Source organism: Aphidius gifuensis, linkage group LG3, assembly GCF_014905175.1.
Source record: "Aphidius gifuensis isolate YNYX2018 linkage group LG3, ASM1490517v1, whole genome shotgun sequence".
NCBI classification, from domain to species: Eukaryota; Metazoa; Arthropoda; class Insecta; order Hymenoptera; family Braconidae; genus Aphidius; species Aphidius gifuensis.
The window spans coordinates 9,959,218-9,985,541 of record NC_057790.1 but is presented as its reverse complement, the minus strand read 5'-3'; the positions used below and the strand labels follow the sequence as shown (position 1 = coordinate 9,985,541).

At 29.7% G+C, this 26,324-nt stretch overlaps 1 protein-coding gene across 1 annotated transcript in view; it reads left to right on the top strand.

Moving 5' to 3' along the window:
- Positions 1 to 26,324, top strand: part of LOC122851920 — a 68,472-nt gene that overhangs the window by 33,845 nt on the left and 8,303 nt on the right. Inside the window, exons 5-7 of the mRNA XM_044151425.1 lie at positions 19,235 to 19,619; positions 19,708 to 19,867; positions 23,663 to 24,215. Coding sequence (XP_044007360.1) covers positions 19,235 to 19,619; positions 19,708 to 19,867; positions 23,663 to 24,215 — 1,098 coding nt within the window. The remainder of the gene's footprint in view (positions 1 to 19,234; positions 19,620 to 19,707; positions 19,868 to 23,662; positions 24,216 to 26,324) is intronic.

Sequence of the window (26,324 nt, the reverse complement as noted above, 5' to 3'; positions counted from 1 at the left end):
AAAATGTTAATGTTTAAAATAATAAAATTCAGTCCGTCAGTACGTAATGATTTCTTTGTTGGATAACCTTAGTTTAGATTTTCTATTATTCTGTCTTCAATGATAATGAAAATGGCAACGCGACATTATTTGATAATTATCATTATACCTTATTAATCCATTCAAAAAATAAATAAAGAAAATTTCATTTAAATAATTAAGGTTGAAAGTAAACCCCATCGTCAAACAAAGTTTGGGCCCAATAGTATGTAATCCGTATTATAAAGAAAAACAAACTGATAGTTAAAAAATAGTGGTAGTAAAAATTTTTTCAACGACAAGCGTAAATATGTAATCTGCCCCTATGCCCTATGCCCCTGCCCTTATGTGTTGAAATTGTCAAGTTTGACATCCATTATCTAAAAAAAAAAACTAGCATGAAAATTTAAAAAAAATCCATCGAAAAAAATTCTGACGTTTATTTGCTACCAAAAAATCGAAAATTGAATAACGGGAAATTTATTTAACTTTCAACCTCAAGTTTGAAATAGGAATTTCATTTGGAGCTAGCAAGTCTTTAATATTTTCAAACAAATGATAACATCTCTGAAATTGTAAAAATAATCCCGAGCAAAGCCGGGTTAATCATCTAGCTAGTGAACATTTATTTATTGATTATTTTTTTCTCATGGTATCGTTGTATATATATTTACGAACATTTTGAAATGAGTATAATATCTGTTATCGATCGGAAAACCAAATAAAAAGTTTTTAAATGAATTTTGAAAGTTATTTGACTATTTTTTTAATTTATTAGAATTTAATGTCCTGCAGCAATAGCCATTATAAAACGTCAAAATTTTAATGAATTTGATAAAAAAAAAAGTTATGAACATAATTTTATTTACATAATCGCGTAACACGGCCACCATGGCCCTAAAATTTGAATTTTTTTTTAATGTTGCCAGCCGAAAATAAACATAAAAAAAAAACTTAAGGGGTGTGTCCACATGCGAGGATATTTATCACCAGATATCTCTGAACGTTTTAGTAAAATGTCGGTGAAACCTAGTTATTTCTGGTAATAAAGTTTCTAGAAAAAGCGATTGAAAAAGGCTCGTAAAAATGGCCATTTAAAATGACCTCTCAAAATAGGCAGTTTTTATTTTTAATACGGCGCTTTCAATAACTTCCAGTAAAATGCTCGTGGAGACCCTGTATTAGCCTTAAATTCAGCTTTATTAAAAACTCTATCGCGCTTCAACAGATCCAGCTCGTTATTGATTTTTTTTAAGTAAAATACATCGAAATCGAAAAATTAAATAAAATAAAGTTTTTTCCTCGAAGACTATAAATCATAGAAAATCATTTCTACGTATATACAGGTGATAAGTATTTGAAAGACGTATCTTTCGAGCCCTACATAAAGTCTCTGCGATTTTTTTATCAAGAGCTATCTATTGCGTAACGTCCGCTAACAATATAATAAAAATAGGAACCTCGATAACTCTTAACAGAATTGTCGTAGTGTTTTCGTACATAGCTAAATAAATGCGTCTTTCGAATACTATATATTTTTCTATGAAATTATTTTCCTTAGAATCATAGTTTTTGAGAAAAAAAAACTGGTTTTTCGTATTTTTTTAAAGTATAACTAACTAGCACATTAACCTGGCTTTGTCCGAGATGATTTTTATAATTTTAGAGATGTTATCATTTGTTCAAAAAAATTAAAGACTTGCTAGCTCCAAATAATATTCCTATTCCAAACTTGAGGTTGAAAGTTAAATAAATTTCCCGTTATTCAATTTTCGATTTTTTGGCAGCAAATAAAAGTCAGAATTTTTTTCGATGAATTTTTTTTTAATTTTCATGCTAGTTTTTTTTTTTTAGATAATGGATGTCAAAGTCGACAACTTCAACACATAAGAATAGGGGAAGAATACACATTTATGCTTGTCGTTAAAAAAATTTTTACTACTACTATTTTTTAATTATCAGTTTGTTTTTTTTTACAATACGGATTACATACTATTGGGCCCAAACTTTGTTTGACGATGGAATTTACTTTTAACTTTAATTGTTTAAATGAAATTTTCTTTTTTAATTTTTTGAATGGATTGATAAGGTATGATGATGATTATTAAATAATTTCGTGCTGCCATTTTCATTATCATTAAAGACAGAATAAATAGAAAATCTAAACCAAGGTTATCCAACAAAGAAATTTTGAACGTAAACATTTTCATTTTATTAAACATTTTCTATTGATAACACATTTCATTTAAACATTTATATATTTGCCAAATATTTACCAAAATTTTTAAGCTTGTAACTATATTTTTACCTACACTTTTATTTATCTATCGGTCTGATGATTCCTAAGCTAGTTGATTCGAAAATATTATTGTTAATTTTTTTTCAATTTTTTGATTATGTTTAAATGCAAATAGATAAATCATTTGGGACTATAAATCATTTTTTCCAACTCTGTGATTGTATGAGTGTAAAGCAGCCACTACCGAAGCGCTGCTTGTCGACTCTGCCACGTAGCAGGCTATTATTTATAATAATTAATAACTCGGTTGTTCATTAAGTTATGAAATCGAATAAACGCTAAAAACGATCTCCGTGCTAAGCTCTTCAATTTTTGAAAAAATCATAATGATCGGTTGGATAGTTGCTGAAAACATACGCCTCAAAGGTTTTCATTTTCACATTTATATATATAGATTATATATATAGATAAAGAAGTAATTTTGTAGGTGGGTGAAAAGTATTGAAAAGACGCTCTACGAAGGGAAACGGTAAATTCAGATTCTTGGCACCCAGTGGTGAGGGTCACGGCTTATCTCAGTTTATGCTATTCTACTGTTCTCAGGTAGATTCAGTTTTAACTTTTTAGGGCTGATACCGAACTCAGGCCCGAGGACCCCATGGTGCCCCTCGTGGCTGCTTATTGCAGATTATGGCCATTATGACCATCCGTATTTTTATTTTTTTTTGACTCGTTTCGTCTAGTTTTGCCAAAATCGAAATAAGGGACTAAGTTTTTTGAAGTAAAAAATCTAGCTAAGGGAAACAATGTAGATATTGATTGTTTGGCTATAATTGAAGCTAAGTAAAAAATCTAGCTAAGTAAAATAATCCAGATAATGATTGTGTGGCTACAATTACAGCTAAGTGAAAAATCTAGCTAAGTAAAATAATGTAGATATTGATTGTTTGGCTACAATTACAGCTAAGTAAAAAATTTTGCTGGTAAAATAATGTAGATATCTCAGTTTTTTTGTTTTGTGAAATTTAATTTTTTTTTCTAAGTCCATTATTTTTAACTTGGCAAAACTATACAAAACTAGTCAATAAATAAAAATGACAACGGACGGTCATGGAAGCCAAAATGAACGATAAGTCACGTTCCGCATCCCTGAAGGGCTTGGGCCTGAGTTCGGACGTTGCCGAACACACACATACATATATATATGTATATGCAATGAGCGTCACTTATATCAATTTTTACGACATGCACGTGATCAATCTAAACCCCAATTAAAATGAGCACAAATTATTGCGGCAATCAAATTTCAAATGAGAGCCAATCAAATTCAAATTTCAGGCGGCAAGTTTGAAATTCATCAAGCGCCGCCATGACACCAATGCTTTTTTTTATACAGGATCATGATGTATTTAAATATATCATAATTTATTTAGATGTATTATAATATATTTAGATATCATAATTTATTTAGATACCCGAGTGGAAATTTAGTTAAGGTTCTGATCAGAACCGGATCAGGGAACCTAATTTCAAATCAGAACCGGATCAGGAATCCTGTTCAGGAACGGATCAGAATGTAACGCTCTTTTTTAGGATTCTGATCAGAACCGGATCAGGAAACCTGGCCAGATTTTAGGGTTAGAGCCAGGATACCTGAACAGGAATAGATCAGGATTCCTGACTAGAATATAACCAGGAATCCTGTTCAGGAACGGATCAGAATGTAACGCTTTTTTTTAGGATTCTGATCAGAATCGGATCAGGAAACCTGACCAGGATACCTGATCAGGAATGGAACAGGATTCCTGATCTGAAACGGATCAAGTAATTTTTAAAAAAAAATTGTTTTTTATTAATTGATGTTTTGTAACTAATTTACTATAGCAATGTTATTGATGAAACAGATTGAACGATAAGATTTTATATACCTAACATAACTTAAATTACCTAACCACTAGCGGGACGCGAACTCGGAACTTTCAGATTACAACTACGGACCTTAACACGCGCGGCCATGCCGTCTATCGATGATCTGATGTGATTTTTTGCTTTCATAAATTACATCAGCTAAAAAAAAACTTAAATTAGAATTTGCGACGTTAATTTAACGTAAAAATAAAATATAACAATTTGTTAAATTGTCCCTTGTCATTTTGTATTAGAATTAAAATTATAATAATAAATAAATATTTATTATAATAATGAATATTTTTCCTGATAATATCCTGGTCAGAATCTGTTCAGGAAACCTTATTCAGGTAACGTTCAGGTTTCCTGATCCTTTCCTGAACAGGAAAACTGAATAAAAAAAATTAAATTATTTGATAAATTTTTCCTGATAATATCCTGGTCAGAATCTGTTCAGGAAACCTTACTCAGGATACGTTCAGGTTTCCTGTTCCTTTCCTGAACAGGAAAACTGAATAAAAAAAATTAATTTATTTGATAAATTTTTCCTGATCGTATCCTGGTCAGAATCTGTTCAGGAAACCTTATTCAGGTAACGTTCAGGTTTCCTGTTCCTTTCCTGAACAGGAAAACTGAATAAAAAAAATTAATTTATTTGATAAATTTTTCCTGATAGTATCCTGGTCAGAATTTGTTCAGGAAACCTTATTCAGGATACGTTCAGGTTTCCTGATCCTTTCCTGAACAGGAAAACTGAATAAAAAAATTAAATTATTTGATAAATTTTTCCTGATAGTATCCTGGTCAGAATCTGTTCAGGAAACCTCATTCAGGATACGTTCAGGTTTCCTGATCCTTTCCTGAACAGGAAAACTGAATAAAAAAATTAAATTATTTGATAAATTTTTCCTGATAGTATCCTGGTCAGAATCTGTTCAGGAAACCTTATTCAGGATACGTTCAGGTTTCCTGTTCCTTTCCTGAACAGGAAAACTGAATAAAAAAAATTAATTTATTTGATAAATTTTTCCTGATAATATCCTGGTCAGAATCTGTTCAGGAAACCTTATTCAGGATACGTCAAGGTTTCCTGTTCTTTTCCTGAACAGGATTGGATAAGGTTACCTGACTTAAGGAAATCGTAAGGTGTCCTGACCAGGTTCGGGTCAGGAATGAGTCAGGTTCCCTGAATAAGGAATCCTGATCCGTTTCTGATCAGGGTTTGAGGTCAAATAGGGCATCCTGAAAATTTTTCCACTCGGGTATATCATAATATATTTAGATGTATTATAATCAGGCTCGGGAAGTTCGTCTGTTATTTCAGATCGTCGAAAATACCATGGCGACATGGTGAAATATAGTTAGAAAAAAAGACGATCTGACCCTCGTACATTGGAAAAATGGCCTCTAAAAATGGCCTTTTGAAAAAGGCCTTATTTTTATTGGCCTCTTGAAAATGGCCTTCAAAAAAAGGCCTTATTTTTTTTGGCTTCTTAAAAATGGCCTCTTAAAAATGGCTTTGTAAAAAAAATCTTATTTTTTTGGCCTTTTAAAAAAGGTCTCATGTTTTTGGCCCAATGAAATTCTCTCTCCCAAAGAAATTCTCTTCTCTCAAAAAATAAGGCTTTTTTTAAAAGGCCATTTTTTAAGAGGCCAAAAAAAAATAAGACCTTTTTTCAAAGGCCATTTTTCCGATGTACGAGGGTCAGATCGTCTTTTTTTCTAACTATATTTCACCATGTTGCCATGATATTTTCGGCGATCTGAAATAACAGACGAACTTCCCGAGCCTGATTATAATATATTTAGACATCATAATTTATTTAGATATATCATAATATATTTAGATATAACATCACGGAAAAAATTTAATAAAAAAAAAAATACTTTTTAATTGTTAAAAACAATTTTTTTAAATTATTTATATAATTAATGATTTATTTGATAATTATTGACCTAAAATTCACACTACAAATACTTGACATCCCCAGAACTTGAACACGGTATCTCGATGTTGAAACTCCAGAGTCTTACTTACTGAACCGTAGCAGCAACAATTAAAGATGACGAAAAAATATTCTACTTAATATACATTATAATCATGGCAATCCAAGAATTAAACGACACTCGGCCAATATATAAATTGTCATTTGTTTCATGTACCCTGGAATGTATTTTCATAACTTATAAAAAAAAAAATTTACGAAAGCTAGGAGCCGAAAAGGCTCAGCCGTAGTATTGGATTGATTACCCAAAAAATATAACATTTCTAACTTCCGAACTAATTGTCGTAATGACTTCGGATTTGGCCTAAAAGAAGCGTCTCTAAAATTTATATCGCCACTAATAAAAAACGCATTATCTATCCAGTCATTTTTTTATTTTCTTCAGAAAAATTTTTTTTTTTTTTTTTCACGAAAAATACTTATCGTACGAAAAAAATTTATTCAGAAAAGTTATAGAATTTTATAAGCTAATTATTTCAAACCTAATATGAAACCTCTGTGACTACTTTATTTTGAGTTATAGCTTGTGCCTTTTTCATTTCTTAGGCAAGGTATAACTCGTGATGAAATGGTGTTATAGACTTTGTATTAGGCTTAAAACATGCGTACTCCGAAAATCTATTGCCTCTTCGAAAAAATTTTGATCTATGAAACACATTTTTTATAAAAAATTAAAAACACCGATTTTTTTAAGTAAAACTTCTTTTTGGAGAGTAGGTGGAAAAAAAATTCGTCACGAAAATCGGGGACGGAAGTTGGGGACGGAAGTAGTGTAACCGAAACTGAAACGGTAGCATAGGTAACGCAACATGGAACACAGTATACATATAGCATTGATAACGCAATATGAAACACAGTATACATATAACATAGGTAACGCAACATGAAACACAGTATAGTATAGTTTGAGAGTTAGAAAAAAGAAATAGGCATGTGCATAACTGAAAAAAAAAATATATCGCTTTATAGTATTGGTGTCATAGCCGGCACCATAGCATTATCATTGTCAAAATTTTAGAATATGAGTTGTTGTATTTATATTTTTCGTCAGCTGTCATTATCAAATTTTTGCTTTAAAAAGTCTTTTATTTCATACTAGTCAGCCGTGTCTGGCTGCGCCGGACTAACGTGTATGTGTATTTTTAATTTTCCAAAAAATTAAAAACATAAGAAATACGGAGAAAAAATTTTATTTCTACATCCTGATAAATCAGAAAACAACATAACTCATAAGGAACTAATGCATTATTTTTATTCTGTTCTTCTTGAAAAAATTTATCGTTTGATCAAAAAAAAACCCAGGAGATGATTAAAAAATTTAATTTCTACATCCTGGTGAACCGGAAACTAAAGCAATATTTTTAATCTCCTTTTTTTTAGAAAATATATATATTAATAAGAATAACCCTGAAGATAATTGGAAAAATCATTTTGACCTCTTGGTAATCGTGAAAGGTAATCTGAGTAATGTTTTCGTGGACTTAAACCCTCCTGAACTTAAACTAAATATCTATGTCAAATTTCATGTCAATCGGGCAAATAGTTTACGTGAAACTGTGTTTCCACGGCCACGTCTTTTTATTGTATATAGATATACATAATACTATATCGAATAGGTTTATAAGTACATTTATAAAAATATAACAATAAAAAATAGTATATTAATCTCTTTTTGGAATCGTTTAATATGAACGCAAAACTTTGTAAAATGACGGAAAAATTGTCTCTATTATCACAAACCTCTGATGAATCTAAAATGGATAATGATCCCAACAAATTGAATGTTGATCAAAATAATGAAAACGAAAATGATAATATTAATACTTATTCTTCAACACTTGATTCAAATTGTAATTCAAAAATATTAATAACTATTATTGATCCTGCGAAGAAATCAAGACCATTAAGTACTGAACGTGTACAACAATATCGTGATAGACAACGTTGAAAAAAATTACAGGAAAACCCTTATGCTCTATTAGCTTCAACATCTGATTGATTTTGAGAAAAATAAAAAAAAAAGTACTATTATTATATTGTTACTATTAAAAATCATTAAACAAAGATAATTCAACTCGGCCTTAGCCGGAGTATTGAAAAAAAAATAAGTAACTGTTATAGAGTGTATAATTGAACAAAAAATTTTTAATATAAAATACATAACAGCGGCTCTTAATATGTCGAAAGGGATCCCATCTAATTACCCTAAGTTTGATGGGATTAGAAAAAGCTGTTATACTTATTCTATTGGAGTTTTTTTGAAGAATATTGGAGTAAAGTTAATTTTCTTTGGGAGTTAATAGTCTAATTAATATTAATTTATTAAGATTTAGGGGTGCAGGCAGCCTGAACTTTTTTATTTTTTGATTATTTAGGTTTTTTTTTTCGAAATCGATAGATAATTCTTTGGAGAATTATGGTATGCAAAAAAATCCTATTGGGAGTTCATCAATTTATTATTAAAAAATATTATAACTTTTAAATTGTTGCTGTGCGCTGATTAATCATTTTGGTCCATTGCGCATCCGTACTCACAAATCCCATACATTGACAAAGTGACAGCATTATTTTTATAATTACTCCAAATTACTCCAAAATGTTTATTTATGATAAAAAAAGTTCTTGAACATAAATTAATTGTTTCATAATTTAATCTTTAAAAAACAAGGTATGATAGACATTAGAGTGCATGAAGGGAAATTTGGAGTTTTACTAATAAATGATAGATATTTTGACGATAGCAATGAAATTTTGTGGAAGGAATTAAAATCTCAAATGAAGAAAAAATTAGTATATCGGAAAATAATATACATGTAATTTTTTTTTTGAATAAAAGAAATGTCCAAGGAAAAGCAGTAGCTAAGGAAAGAATGTAGGTAAGGAATTGAGGTTGCCAGAAAATTATATTTTCAGCAACATTATCTCCTTAAAACATAATTCTTTGGCTACATCTTTTCCTTAGCTACTGCTTTTCCTTGGACATTTTTATTATTTGAAAATAAAATTATATGGATATTATTTATTTGATGAATGGAAATGTCCGAGGAAAAAGAGTAGCTAAGGAAAAAATATAGCTAAGAAATTAAGGTTGCCGAAAAATTATATTTTCAGCAACATTATCTCCTTGAAACATAAATTTTTGGCAACTTTAATTCTTCAGCTACATTCTTTTCTCAGCTACTACTTTTTTACTATTTAAATTTTTATTTTTATGATTTAAAAATAAAGTTACAAGAATTCTATTTATCTAATAAATGGAAATGTCCAAGGAAAAGCAGTAGCTAAGGAATTAAGGTTGTCAAAAGATTATATTTTCAGAAACATTATCTCCTTAAAACATAATTTTTCGGCAACCTTAATTCTTTAGCTACATTCTTTTCTTAGCTACTACTTTTTTATTATTTAAATTTTCATTTTTATTATTTAAAAATAAAGTTACAAGAATTCTATTTATTTAATAAATGAAAATGTCCGAGAAAAAGCAGTAGCTAAGGAAAGAATGTACCTAAAGAATGAAAGTTGCCAAAAAATTATATTTTCAGCAACATTATCTCCTTAAAACATAATTCTTTGGCAACATTAACTCCTCAGCTACATCTTTTCCTCAGCTACTGCTTTTCCTTGGACATTTTTATTATTTAAAAATAAAAATATATGGATATTGTTTTCTAAATAAATGAAAAAGTCCAAGGAAAAACGTAGCTAAGAAAAGGAGGTAGCTAAGGAATTAAGGTTGCCAAAAAAATATATTTTCGGCAACATTATCTCCTGAAAACATAATTTTTTGGCAACCTTAATTCTTGAGCTACTTCTTCTTCTTAGCTACTGCTTTTCTTTCGACATTCTTATTATGCAAAAATAAAATTACAAGAATTCTATTTATTCAATAAATGAAAATGTCCAAGGAAAAGCAGTAGCTAAGGGAAGAATGTAGCTAAGGAATTAAGGTTGCCCAAAAATTATGTTTTAAGAAAATAATAATGCTTAAAATATAATTTTTTGGCAACCTTAATTCCTTATCTACCTTCTTTTCTTAGCTACTTTTTTTCCTGGGACATTTTCATTTATTAAATAAATAATATCCATATAATCTTATCTTTAAATAATAAAAATGTCGAAGGAAAAGCAGTAGCTAAGGAAAAGATCTAGCTAAGGAATTAAGGTTGCCAAAAAATATATTTTCAGCAACAGTATCTCCATAAAACATAATTCTTTGGCAACCTTAATTCTTTAGCTACGTCTTTTTCTTAGCTACTGCTTTTCCTTGGACATTTTTAATATATTAAAATAAAATTACAAGAATTCTATCTATTTAATAAATGAAAATGTCCAAGGAAAAGCAGTAGCTAAGGAAAGAATGTAGCTAAGGAATTATGGTTGCCCAAGAACTATGTTTCAACGAAATAATGTTGATGGAAATATAATTAAAAAACTCTTAATATGTCGAAAGGGATCCCATCTAATTACCCTAAGTTTGATGGGATTAGAATAAGCTGTTATTCTTATTCTATTGGAGTTTTTTTGGAGAATATTGGAGTGAAGTTAATTTTCTTTGGGAGTTAATAGTCTAATTAATATTAATTTATTAAGATTTAGGGGTGCAGGCAGCCTGAACTTTTTTATTTTTTGATTATTTAGGTTTTTTTTTTCGAAATCGATAGATAATTCATTGGAGAATTATGGTATGCAAAAAAATCCTATTGGGAGTTCTTCAATTTATTATTAAAAAATATTATAACTTTTAAATTGTTGCTGTGCGCTGATTAACCATTTTGGTCCATTGCGCATCCCTACTCACAAATCCCATACATTGACAAAGTGACAGCATTATTTTTATAATTACTCCAAACTACTCCAAAATGTTTATTTATGATGAAAAAAAGTTCTTGAACATAAATTAATTGTTTCATAATTTAATCTTTAAAAACCAAGGTATGATAGACATTAGAGTGCATGGAAGGAAAATTTGGAGTTTTACTAATAAATGATAGATATTTTGACGATAGCAATGAAATTTTGTGGAAGGAATTAAAATCTCAAATGAAGAAAAAATTAGTATATCGGAAAATAATATACATGTAATTTTTTTTTTGAATAAAAGAAATGTCCAAGGAAAAGCAGTAGCTAAGGAAAGAATGTAGGTAAGGAATTGAGGTTGCCAGAAAATTATATTTTCAGCAACATTATCTCCTTAAAACATAATTCTTTGGCAACATTAACTCCTTAGCTACATCTTTTCCTTAGCTACTGCTTTTCCTTGGACATTTTTATTATTTAAAAATAAAATTATATGGATATTATTTATTTGATGAATGGAAATGTCCGAGGAAAAAAAGTAGCTAAGGAAAAAAGATAGCTAAGGAATTAAGGTTGCCAAAAACGTATATTTTCAGCAACATTATCGCCTTAAAACATAATTCTTTGGCAACCTTGATTCTTTAGCTATATTCTTTTCTTAGATACAACTTTTTTATTATTTAAATTTCTATTTTTATGATTTAAAAATAAAGTTACAAGAATTCTATTTATTCTATGAATGAAAATGTCCAAGGAAAAGCAGTAGCTAAGGAAAAAATGTAGCTAAGGAATTAAGGTTGCCAAAGAATTATATTTTGTGGAGATAATGTTGCTGAAAATATATTTTTTGGCAACCTTAATGCCTTAGCTACATTTTTCCTTAGCAACTGCTTTTCCTTGGACATTTTTATTTATTAAATAAATAGAATTCTTGTAACTTTATTTCTAAATAATAAAACTGAAAATTTGAATAATAAAAAGTAGTAGATAAGAAAAGAAGGTAGCTAAGGAATTAAGGTTGCCAAAAAATTATGTTTTAAGGAGATAATGTTGCTGAAAATATAATTGTGGCAACCTTAAATTTCTCTGTCTGAACAAAATTATGAGTTGAAAGAAAAATTTATTTTTTCACAAGAATATTACTGTCATTTCGAAAATAGAATAGTTGATTTTTAATTTAAAAACATAAAGGTTTGAATATTTACAGGCTTGACTTGATTAAAGAGTTAATTTTATTCGCAGAGACTTTGTTTTGTTCCCGTAAAAGATCCGTTTTTTATCGATCGGTTAAATAAATAATAATAATAAGAAGTTTCGGAACAATTATTTTATTGATTTGAGATACCACTGTTGATTATTAAAACATGTTGATATTCAACAGTCGTTCAAAAATTTTATTTAATGTGTTTTTTTCTGAAACTTAAAACTCTACACCTTGCATTTCAAAACTTTTATTATTAAATATGAATATAATCATGTTTATTTTAATCCAAGATATATTGTGTTCAATTTATTTTTTGGCATTTGAAGCAAGTTATCTCTTCTCAGATTTTTACGCATGACACAGAATAGAAAAGATTCTGTGTTTTTGTAAGATTATTTTTCTCTGTTTAAGAAATTATCTCCATTCAAGAATATGTGTAGCTTACTTCAAACCTTTTTTTCCTTATCGAAAGTTTGATGAATTATGATTAATTTTTTGGACACCTTTAGTATAAACTAAATGGTTTTTCATTATATATCAATTTTATTGAAATGTTTTAAATAAATTCTCTTTTAAAGTAATGGAATTTTCAATGAAAGGCAATGATTACACCTGCAACACAATTTGATTACAACCGATGTATTTTTTCATCAGAGTACACTGAGAAAAAAAAATAACAATTTTTACAACTAAAATCAAATAAAAATTACTGTGCTGCGTAGTAAAGGCCGGGTATTTTGTACGTTTAACATATATTACAATGGGAACAATAATTTTTACCCTTCGTGCCATTTAATTTTGTATTTCGGCTGGACAAAAATTACCATGCCAAGCACAGTAATTTTAACTATACATACACACTAAAAAATATAGTGTCGATAAGTAAAGTTTGATGTATTACCAACAATTTTTATTATTTGAATTAATAAAAATTCCAAATATATTATCTTTTTTTAAATATTGCTTAAAAAATAAATGAAAGGGTAATAATTAAATAATGATACTCAAAATAAAATTTTTATTTAATGTATTTTTTTTTATATCCAATTTTTAACAATAAATTCTGTATTTGGTGTTTGTGTTATATATGTTAACTTATAATTATATATTTTATTCAAATCTAAATTTTTCACGACAAAATTTTTTTTATTAACTTCATAATGCTCGGTGTGTTCATTTAAAAATACAGCTAATAATTTTTTTGTTATAAAATAATATTGTGTGGATGTTTCCATTAAAATATTGTTTATAATATAAAAATTGAGACCATCCTCACTACTATCAAATTCACGATAAACAAATGAAAACTGCACACAATTTATGTTCACACTTCCATTTCACTAGTGATATCTATAAATAATTAGCGAGTAAAAGTACTTAAATTAAGTCGTAGATTTTTCTTAGATAACTGCACTTTTTTATTCACTTGAATTAATTAATATCAATATTATGTATAATTACGGAGGCACATTAGACCGTTGGACGTACAAATACCTAAATGTGCGTCTCAAAATAACAAAAGCCTGACACGATAATTATCGAACAGCGCTGAAGATTACCGAGGGTTGAATTTTACCATGCTGCAGAGTAATGTTTAGTGTTCAGCACAATAAAAATTATCCAAAGCTCAGTATTTTATTTGAATAAAACTGTAATAATTGTATTAAGCTTATCAATATTTGTTATACCAATAAATACTACCCTGGCATATCCCAATTTTTACTATGCTGCAAAGTAATTTATATAATCTAAACAATAATTTTTATATATCAGAACATGAAAAAACCCCAAAATCAAGTTTTACCCGACGATTACCCTGCTAGCATAGTAAAAATTGTTATTTTTTTTTCTCAGTGTAATATCCGTGATTCTTGATTTGAGTTCCGATGATATTCATTTCGTTTTATTTTGTTGAAACATTTTTTTTTTTAATTTTGAATATCTTTCTTAAACGAAGAAATTTTTTTACCGGCAAAATCTCATAATTTTCTCAGTATACTGACTATGAGAGATAAGCGACTGCTATCATAAATAGTTACTTGTCCGTTCTCCAATAGAAGTCGTATATATCTTTGATGTAAACTCATTGTCAACTCACAGCCACCACCCATTTAAACATGGCATATGTTAACTGTTAACAGATCCTTCTTTGAGTGTTGTTACAACAGTTACATAAGTTCGTACTAAAAACAGATTTTCTATCAAGATTTCAGCACCTTACTTCGATAACGATGAGAAATTCCTAACAATCTTCTTGACTTATGCAATATATTTTTTTTACACTTCTGTATCAAAGCCTGATAAAATGACATTTTACTAATTAAACGCTCCAAAGTCCCTGTTTCAATTTCTAAAGTGGCCTCTACGTTCTTAAATAGAGGCTTATGTATTTTAAGTCTCCTTAAAATGTATTTACTAAAAATTATGATGAAAACATTCTCAGTTTGACGTGAGGGTAGGGTTACCATGCGTCCTGATTTAGCAGGACATGTCCTGATTTTGATTGGCTTGTCCTGATACGGTCCTGATTTGTCAAATGTCCTGATTTTTGAGACTTGTTCACAATTTAAAAAATTTTTTTTTTATTGTAATTTTTTTTTTTAATAAATAGGTATAATATAGAATTTATCATTTACGCTAACTATGATAGACTCTTGAATACCTCTAATTATTGAAATTAAAATGGCGTGCAGAATATGTACCTCGTCCTATCGAGTATAGAGGGCCCGATGCAAAATTTCTATAGCGTAGGCAACCCTTCTTCTATTTTTGTAAATTTTGTGGCTTGCCACTTAATTTCTTTAGCTAAATTAATTTTTTAAAAATGAATAAGTAAGCCACATCCTTCCCTTAGCCATTTTTTTTACAGCTTATAATTTGTTTAAATAAATAAAAAGCTATTAACAAATGGCTAAAGAAAGAATGTGGCTTGCCAGTTAAATTTTTTAGCTAAATTGATTCTTCAAAAATTAATTGGTAAGCAACATCCTTCCCTTAGCCATTTTTTCTATAGCTTTCAATTTCCCTGGTAGAAATAATTTATCCGGATTTTTTCCGGATTTCTCAGAATTTTCTGCGCAATTCACAATTGAGACTACCGGAGATATTAATCCGGAATTTATTCGGATTTTCTCCGGATTATCTTGGAAGAAAATTCGGTTTTTATATTTCGGATGTAAACTCTTATTTCTGGTTCTTTTATTAATTTTTCTATTTTTTTTTGTTGGTTTTTTTTAAGCGAAAATTCCGGAAAAAATCCGGAGATATTATGAAAATAGTCTGGAGATTACTCTGTAAATATCTCTGGAAGTCTCAATTACGTCGAAATCCGGAGAGATTTTTTCCACCAGGGTTGTTTAAATAGATAAAAGGCTATTGACAATCAATTGGTAAGCAACATCTATTTCTTAGCCATTTTTCCTATAGCTTTCAATTTGTTTGAATAAATAAAAAGCTATATTGTCAAGTTGCTAAGAAAAGGATGTAGCTCGCTAATTATTTTCTTTAGCCAAAGTAATTCTTCAAAAATTAATTGGTAAGCAACTTCCTTCCTTAGCCATTTTTCTCATAGCTTTCAGTTTGTTTAAATAATTATCAATTTAACAACTTAAAAGCTATAACAAAAAAGCCTAACGAAAGGATTTCGCTTACCAATTAATTTTTGATGGATTAATTTAGACAAAAAAATTAACTACTGTAAAAAATTTTTCTATCGTTTGTGTAATTTTGATGAATAATTATTGAATAATTAAAAGAAAACAAATGAATAAGTAACATATAATCAAAATAAATGAATTGTTATGATTATCTACTTGAAACATAAATTTATAGGTGGAGGGGGTAAAATTTTGGAGTGGGAGGAAAATGTCCTGATTTGGCTTTTTCGAGATATGGTAACCCTACGTGAGGGTTTCTTGAGAAAACTAAATAGTCAAAAGCGACTGAAAAAATCATCACTAGTGTGAAGAGAGTCACAGTATTAAGTATACATTGATAATCCTGTATTTTTAGGGAGAATTTAAAGAAATTACCTGATTTTTACTATTTTTTCTATTCTCCTATTCAGTTCTTCGATTTTCGAGTCGTTAATAATTTCTTCTATTAGTGAAATATTAAGCATTGAGCGTTTTGCTGAGTATTTTTTTATGCACACTACTAAGCGGTTATTTTAGTAGCCGTTCATAATTATATATAAAAAATATATCAATCGTTAACTTTGATGACTTCTATATATGCATATATATATATATATGTAAAAAAAATCTATATACAGGAATTGACAATGTATAATTATATACGATTATATGTATAAATATATATAAAATTATATATAATTACATATAAACCTTTTTTCCCGGGAAGCTACTGCGAGCTTTAACCCCACTCAGTAGCACTCTCCTACCTATCGTCCCGGACATGCGCAGCACGCTTTCCTAGCCCGCAACACGAATAGGTTTACGATCAGGCTTCGTACGCAGCCTTCGGTGAGTTCGTCTCTTCGACGGAGGAGTGGAAGTCATCACCAAAAAGGTTCACGTTATAAACATCGAATAGGCACCCCATTGATGTCGCGTATAACTGTCTTGACCCTCCACAGAGCTTAACACAGTGATCCTTTTAATTATTAATGACCAACTCCTATTAGTTATTAACAATGCAAACGATAACGAATAAATAATCAAAACTCATTACTCTATAATAAGCTCTTTCTGATAATTATTTATTTCGAGAGCCGACGAAATGATGAATTTCGTTACAATATATACATCTGTAAAGATATCTCGACATAAAACTGCCAGAAAATTTCATTTAAAATGAGATCTTAAGATATAAAACGATATATAATTATATCTAAAGATATATTCTTATATATAAGAAGATCTCTTCATTTTTTCTCGAAAATTTACAGCATGAACATTCTTATGTCTTCATATCTCTAGATATATCAAGATGTATATATGGGGCATTCCAGGTCAAATCACCGAGTCATCGGCCTGACCCCTACCGATTCACTTGGAAATTTTTTTCTAGGTGTATTTTGGACCAAAAAACGACCTTATTTTTGTTCAATTTTTTTCCACCATTTTTACACCATAAAATAATTTTTTTTTTTCTACTATCGAGTATTTCTCAAATTAGACCAGCTTTAAAATTCTGAAATTTTTCCCATATCATCTCGGTAAACAAGTCACCATAATTTGGGAATGAGCCGAGAAAACTACTATTTTATACTGATTAAAAAAAATTTTTACCAATTTTAAAATAATCTAATTTTAGAATAATCTAATAATGGTTTTTGTAGAGAAATAAAAATAAATGATATCTGGGCAAATTTAGGTTCTTTCCATATTTCGAGGGTAAAAGCTTCAAAAATTGAATTTTAAGCATCGCAGTTTTTCTATCTTTCCATCCTTAAATATAAGGAAAAACAAAATTCATCGAGATATCATTTATTTTTGATTTCTCTACAAGAAACCATTATTAAATTTTTCTATTTTTAAAATTCGTAAAAAAATTTTTTTTCAATCAGTTATAAAAAAATTAGTAATTATTATCGGCCCATTCCCAAAATTTTATGGGTGACTTGTTTTTACCTCGAGATGATATGGGAAAAATTTCAGAATTTTAAACCTGGTCTAATTTGAGAAATACTCGATAGTAGGAAAAAAAAAATTATTTTATGGTGTAAAAATGGTGGAAAAAAATTCGAAAAAAAATAAGTTTGTTTTTTGGTCCAAAATACACCTAGAAAAAAATTTCCAAGTGAATCGGTAGGGGTCAGGCCGATGACTCGGTGATTTGACTTGGAATGCCCCATATACATCTATAAAGATATCCCGACATAAACCTGCTAGAAAATTTCAATTAAGTTGAGATCTAAAGATATATTTTCACGCCTTTCCTCTGATCAAAATACCCTCAAAGAATTCCTCGATCGCGTTTATAGCCCCCGAAAAAATAAAAATATAGTATTTAAAACTGGCAGTCACGAATGTTTTAGTCCTCTGGTGAAAAGAATCTCTCTCGATGTTCTCTGAATTCTGTACGGATTTCTCCAGATTTCTACGTCATTGAGACCTCCTCAGTTTTTTCGAACATTGTCTTGATTTTTTGGAAAAAAATTTCTTATTTGTTTTTCCAACATAAACTCTTGTTTTTTTATTTATTTTTCCATTCTTTTCCCGTTGGATTTTTTTTCGGCGGAAATTCCGGAAAATAGTCGGAGATATTATAAAAATAGTCTGGAGATTACTCATATCCGATTACATATATCCCAATATATCAATCAATAAAAACATCCTAATGACTCAAATAATAAACTGAAAAAAAAAATCTAAAAAAGTAATTCTTAAAAGCTTAATCTAAAAAACTAAATAAACATCATCAAAAATTTATTCGAATTTATCGCTAAATTGAAAATAACAAACTAAAAAAAAAAAAAAACAAAATAAAAAATCACTATATTTCAGCTAACTTCACAATAAACAAAAAAAATAATAACAAAATAAAAACCTTTTGTGTGAAGTTAGCTGAAATGAAGTGATTTTTTTCAATAGGATAAGAAGATCTTTTCATTTTTTCCCGGGCTACTATATTTCCAATAGAATTTTTGACCCCCTAGGATACTTTTAGATTCGATACAAGGAAAAAATGTCTTATTAGAAAAGGAAAATTTATTGTTAGAAGACGAAACAATTTTTGAAGCATGAAGTATTTATATTCAAATCAAATCTAAATTGGTGTTAAAAACGAAAAATTGATATTGTAATGAACAAAGTTTTGAATTTAAATATCAAAAAGGTATTAATCGTATAGGCACATATCGTAGTATTTTTATCAAGAACAGTCGATCAAAAAATGATTTTTATTATGAAACTCATTCATTTCACAAAAAAAAAAAAATTAGAATTGTTTGTTCAAAAAAATTCAATGTATTATATAAAGTGACAGTTTTCAAACAATCGTTCAATATACTTTTTTTTAATTTTAAAAGTTGTTGACCATGAATTTTAATGGTTCATTAAACAATTTTTCAATTCATAATTTTTCTTTACTTTCCAGGTAATTAATTTGAAGCCGTCTTCCAAAATCGCATCAAAACTACGTCAATCATCAAAAAAAGAACGAGAAAATCTGACAGGACTTGTTACACGCATGGGTGGGACAATAGTTAAAGATGGATTAACAACAGTTCATGAAACTTCAGTTATCGGTACTTACATTAATGGAAAATACGCTCAAGTATTGCAAAGTGCTTCGAAAATATTGAAGCCCGGAGCACCGGCTTTGGCTGATGGGAAAATTCGTGCATCGAATTCGCAGAAAATTTTGAAAACAATTGGACCCCAGCATGGTAAATTGAAGCCTCAGTTGGAGCCAACACCAGCAGTTCAACAACAAGAAGAATCATCTTTGCCACTTGAAGGACTTTTTCATTCACCTACTGGTCCGTTTTCTCAAATCAATAACAAAGTATCACAAAAGTATGAGTTTTTTTTTTTCTTTAAAATGTTTTCTTTGATTTTTGAAAACAGGGCAATCAAATACTAAGCCAGTCATGAAGGGTTCTGTGAATCAACCAGTGCGTTCAAAATTCAAAAGTAAGATGTTAGAAGATGGAGAAAATTTTGATCCGTCACAACAGTTGAAAAATTCGAATAAAAATCGCCCAGGAACAGCCAGACCAAGTTACAAGTAGGACATTTTGATATTTGTTTGTTTAAAGATCCCAAGTAGAAATTCAATCTGGGCCATCTAGATCTTTATCTGAATTGGATACAGTTATGCTAAAAAAAGCCTGATCCAATTCGGATTCGATGGAGCAATGACTAACTGGATTCGTGTTCCTTGATTATTCTCTGATTCGAATCGAATGCAGGAGTGCTATTCTTGGTCCAATGTTGCGGGCATGAATTTCTGCGGTGACTAGGGCTTCACCCAAGACCAAGACCAGTCTTGGTATTGTCTTGGTATTGTCTTGGTTTTCAAGACAAGACCAAGACAAGACTGATGTATTTAAAATCAACACAAGCCCAAGACAAAATCTCTCTTTTGGGCCAAGATTACACAAGACTCTTGTCAGTCTTGTGTCATTTTTTTATAATTAAATAAAAAATAAAAATTTCAAAAATCTACGAAAGTAATTTGATATATGATTTATACTCACAAATTAATAAACTGATACATCATATATTAAGTGTATATTTAATCGTTATCAACAAAGAACACAATAAACTAAGCATAGAGTTCCATAAAATACATATCACACTTAGTAGACATAATAATAGAAACAAAGACGACTCACACGAATACTATAGTGGACCAGGCGCTTATACATATATACCAATAATCATGAGACGTTACCCTGTGGATGTTTATTGCACAGCCGTTATGTTTATAAAACGTCAGGTTTATCAAAAAACATAACGTACATGACGAATAAAAATATATAAATATGTACATATATATAAAAAAGAAATAATATTTTGGGGCTCTTGATAAGTTTTATTTGAAATTTAACTAGATTCCATTTCAACTTATTTACTTTATTTAATTTATAAATTTAGGTCTATTTCAATTTAAGTTTTGCTTAAATTTATCTGTTCTCGTTTGAATAAGATTGACAAATAAAATTTATTGAATAACAATTAATATTATAAATACAGACTGTCCCATTTTATTTGGATAATGGATTTTTCTTGAAAAATATAGCTCAAGTTGAAAAATGATTCAAGTAAAAGTTGTAGGGTTTGGAGGGGGACCCAAAAAAAAAAAAAAAAAATTCAAAAAATTCAAAATGGCGGAGTTTCAGGTATGAACAAAGTTTTTTCAAATGGATACTATATTTTTTTTTAGTACCAAAATGTTTCTTACATCAAAACTAACACTTTTTACTTGAAACGTTTTTCGATAAAATCACTTTTTTTTCGGCCCAATTTTGTCTGTTGTTGGATTTTCCTCAAAAAATATGGCTCAAATTTAAAAATGATATTCAGAAAAGTTGTAGCGTTCAGGGAGACAAACACGGAAAGAAAAAAAAAAATTTTTAAAAGTTCAAAATGGCGGATTTTAAAGTATGAACATCTTTTTTTTTGAGGTTAGTAGAGATGCACACGAGACGAGACCAGTCTCGGTACTTTCTCGTCTCGTCTCGCGAACTCGAGACGAGACCGAGACGAGACTGACAATTTTCGAGGCGAGACGAGACCGAGACGATACTAGCATTAGTCCGAGACTTCTCGCGAGACTCTCGCGAGAGTCTCGCCGTGTCATCAATAATATCAAATTTGGTTTTCTTAATTTTTTTTTTTTTTTTTTTTTGTGGTGCCTTTTTTAGTATTAAGTTTTTATACATATTGCATCTATATAATAACTATAAACAAACAAAAAAATATATAAAATGAATAAAAATTAAATTGAAATCCAGCTCAATTTAAAAAAATAATGGTAAATTATATTTTGATTTAGACGTACGAAATAAATAAAGAGCATCTTCATTATATATGTTAAATCAAAGTATAAATAAGCTTTTTTTTTTTTAATTTAAACTTGATTTATTTATTATTAATTTATATTCATTTTATATATTTTTTGTTTGTTGTTCAGTACAATCGATACGTAATTTTTGATTTAAAATAAATGCAATATTCATTGTTAATTAATAATTGAAAAAAAAACTAATAAAGTACTCATACGTTTTAAAAGAATAAAAAAAAAAAAATATTTTATATGCATATATTACAAGAATGTATATATTTAAAAATGTTGTATTGATTATAAAAAAAAAAAATTACTTTTGTTCACTTTATATTTATACAGCCGAGACTAGACGAGACTTCGATTTTTTTTACTCGAGACGAGACCGAGACGAGACTCTGATTTTTTCAGCCGAGACGATACCGAGACGAGACTGTTGTTTTGGTCATTTTTCGAGACCGAGACGAGACTCGATCAAATCTCGTCTCGTCTCGTCTCGTGTGCATCTCTAGAGGTTAGGTGTAATTTTTTTTCACTAAAAAATTGTTTGCATCAAGATGAACACTTTTTCCGAATAAAATTTTTTGGCTAAGTCCATTTTTTTTATCCATGCTTCTCACTCCGCCATTTTGAATTTTTTACCAAATTTTTTTTCTTTTTCGTGTTTGTCTTCCTAAATGCTACAACTTTTCCAAATATCATTTTCAAATCAAAGCCATTTTTTTTTGAGGAAAATCCATCAACAGATAAAATCGGGCCGAAAAAAAAGTGATTTTATCGAAAAATTTTTCAAATAAAAAGTGTTGGTTTTGATGTAAGGAACATTTTGGTGCAAAAAAAAAATACAGTATCCATTTAAAAAAACTATGTTCATACCTGAAACTCCGCCATTTTGAATTTTTTGAATTTTTTTTTTTTTTTTCTGGGTCCCCCTCCAAACCCTACAACTTTTACTTGAATCATTTTTCAACTTGAGCTATATTTTTCAAGAAAAATCCATTATCCAATTAAAATGGGACAGTCTGTATAAATGTTAAATTATTTATATAATTTATAAAGTAAAATAATAAATAATACAATCGGCAAGACCAAGAAAATACCAAGACCGACCCAAGACCAAGACAAGAACAAGACCAAGACTGAACCAAGACAAGACCAAGACAAGACAAGATTGGCCTTTTTAAAACCAAGACAAGACCAAGACAAGATTGGGTCCAGTCTTGGCATATTTAGTCTTGAGTGAAGCCCTAGCGGTGACATGGAAAAGTAAAGTCGCTTCTTAATATTTTTCATGAAAATCGACCAAATTTTGGTGGAATAGATTAGGAAAACATGGAATATGGTAGATTTACATGAAAAATATTAAGAAGCGACTTTACTTTTCCATGTCAAAAATTCATGCTGGCGACATCCCGCAATATTGGACCAAGAATAGCACTCTAGATTGCCTGGCTCAAACCTAAGATTGGTATTTTTTCAATGTCCATTCACGAATTCAGTGAGGTTTGACTGAAGCTAATCGGATCTGTTCTTCCTGACTTCTCCTGGAATGCCTATATTGAATATTTAACTTCACCAATAGCTTAATATAAATAGTAAAAATATATAATGCAAAACTAAAGGTACTTGTGAGCACGCATGTAATCACGCGTTCGATGTATTTTTTTTTGCTTTTCAATTTTGAAATATCGTTTGCTAAAGAAAAATTCTATCTATCCCGAATCCAGTTCGCCAGATCCAGCCTGCAGTTTGAATTGAATGCCAGTTTTACTCTCGTAATGCAAGAGTTTGGAAAAAATAAAGTGACCCTGACAGGAATCAAACCCCTGATCCAGGTCAGGTGACTGCCTTGACCACTTGGCTATGGTGCTTCTTACTTTTTCCAAGCCCAAAACTATTTAACGACCATCGTTTCGTCATTAGAGCCATTTTTAAAAGCAAGAGATTGGAATCGAATTCAGCTAACCGAAATTTCCACTCAGGATAATGTAGTTCATGTTTTTTTAATTACAGAAATCGTGCACCATTAACATCAACAACAACATCAACAACGGAAGCAGTCCCAACCGCTCGTCGCCGTTCTGGTTTCCGTCCCAACACAAATCATCAATCAAGCCTCTCTTCGAAACCACTTCGTCAAAAATCCGAACCAAATACTCCATTCAGTCCCGTTCCAAAGGTGAAGCTACCTCGCACTCAGGGTCGGTGGTCTTACAAAACCACCCCGAAGCCACGCATAGCAATCAGAAAACAGTCTGACGACGAAGAAAAAGTAGTACCCGGAACAGACACACCAACGCCGCCAACAAGTGAGGCAGTTTTAACTTCAATGAATGATGACAAATCTTCACTTCCAGCACAGAAAAAATCTCAAGAAGGTGTCACGTCTAATGAAGAACTTGACTCGAGTGAAACTGAAGAAGTGTCACAAACAAGTGTACGAAATGATGAACAACCAGAGCTAATTCTACCAGTTGATACAATTAATGTACAAATTTCAACACCAGCTGACTTCAATGATGTTTATTTTGAAATTGCAACAATTAAATCACCATATACATTCCAGGTAAAAATACCCAAGAAAAAAAACGAATGATATTCGAATATCTTTGGACGTTGTCCATGGAATATATTTAAAATTGTCAGTTTTGCCCACATCTCTGAACATCACCGGAGATACCCAACTATCTATGTCTACATATAGTCAACGATTTATACTGGAAGTGTATATGAGCGGAAACGCCAATTATAGGCATCCTCAGAACTTCTTGAAATTTTGAAAGATTATAGTCCTCGATTATATACTAGGGCTTCACTCAAGACCAAGACCAAGACAAGACTGATGTATTTAAAATCAAGACAAGCCCAAGACAAGATCTCTCTTTTTGGGCCAAGATTACACAAGACTTGTCAGTCTTGTGTCATTTTTTTATAATTAAATAAAAAATAAAAATTTTAAAAATCTACGAAAGTAATTTGATCTTCGATACATACTCACAAATTAATAAACTGATACATCATATATTAAGTGTATATTTAATCGTTATCAACAAAGAAAACAATAAACTAAGCATAGAGCTCCATAAAATACATATCACACTTAGTAGACATAATAATAGAAACAAAGGCGACTTACACGAATACTATAGTGGACCAGGCGCTTACATACAGTGCCGTAACAAGGGGTGGGCAAGAGGGGCAACTGCCCAGGGCGCAGTGTAAAGAGGGGCGCACTTAGAAGCGCGAGACAAGAAAAAAAATATTCTTTTTAAAACAATTGAAAAAAAAAATTATTTTCAGGAAATAAATTGACTACTGTCATTTATGATCATTCGGGTATTACATAAACATGATTGTCTTTTTAAATTTGAAGGTAATCGTCCTTATTATTGCCATTGTTCGTTTAGAGACAATTGTCCAAAAACAATATTAAAAATGCAAAATACGACGTAAAATAAAAAATACTTAATAATTTCGATTGAAATTTTTTTTTTGTTTCTTCTGACAACGGCCAAGACACGATCCTCTATACTTTAAAATTCTACCTATCACTAACATCGTACTTTAAGGGATTTGGACGATTTTTTTAAAACGAAGAGTGAGGCAACATTTTTTCTCTGTTTTTTGTCTTTTTCGCACTCATAGACATATTGTGTTTCTAGAAGTCATCCGCAAGAGGTCTCTAGTAATTTTTCAATAATTCCTCATAAAATTCAATTTTTTTATACTTCAATTATTAATTGTAAAAAAACTAAGATCCAAACCTCTTTTATTTTTTTTCTATACGTTTTATTTTGTCTCATTTCATAACCCGATAGTTTTTTTTCATGATGTCATATTGTCGATTGGAGATATTGGTATTTTAATGGATTTTTTTTTGACAAAAATCGCATTCTCCATAAGAGCCAATGTTAAAAGTTGTCAACTTTGAAAATTAATAAAAAAAAACGAGCTTCCAAACAGCTACCAAAAAATCACATAAAATGTATTAGTATTTCAAAAATCTACTGTATAAATTTCATTTCTTTCTCATATTCTGAAAAAAATCGTCCAAATCCCTTAACAGACTTAACCACGAACGCAGGTTAAATAATGGACCGATTTTTATTCTACTTGTATTGACTATAGGCCAAAGGAATTTTTTTATTTGGTCACATCCTTTTCTTAGCAACATTTGCCATAATTAGTTAATAATAAAGCTATTGCCAAATATTGCTGAGGAAAGAATGTATAACCAAATATATTATTTCTTAGTCTAAATAAATTCTTTAGCTATTTTAGACAATAATTTCAATTTATGATAGGAGATATTGCTAAAAATCAATTTAGACTAGGAATTAATATATTTGGTTACATTCTTTCCCTAGATACATTTGCCATAATTAATTAATCAAAAAGATCTATTGGCAACTTTTGCTAAGGATTAGATGTAACCAAATAAATTATTTCATAATCTAGATTAATTTCTCTGCAATTTTTTCTATACTAAAATAGAATCATTGTGCCAAATTGATTGTATCTTCAATAGACTTCGATGACATCATGATAGATGAATACAAATGAAACACAAAATAATTGAAACACCTCACAGGAGGCACCATAGATAAGTTTTCCAGTGACAATGCTAGAAGACAAAAACTGTTTTGCCTTCGTAATGATTCATTCTTCATCTATA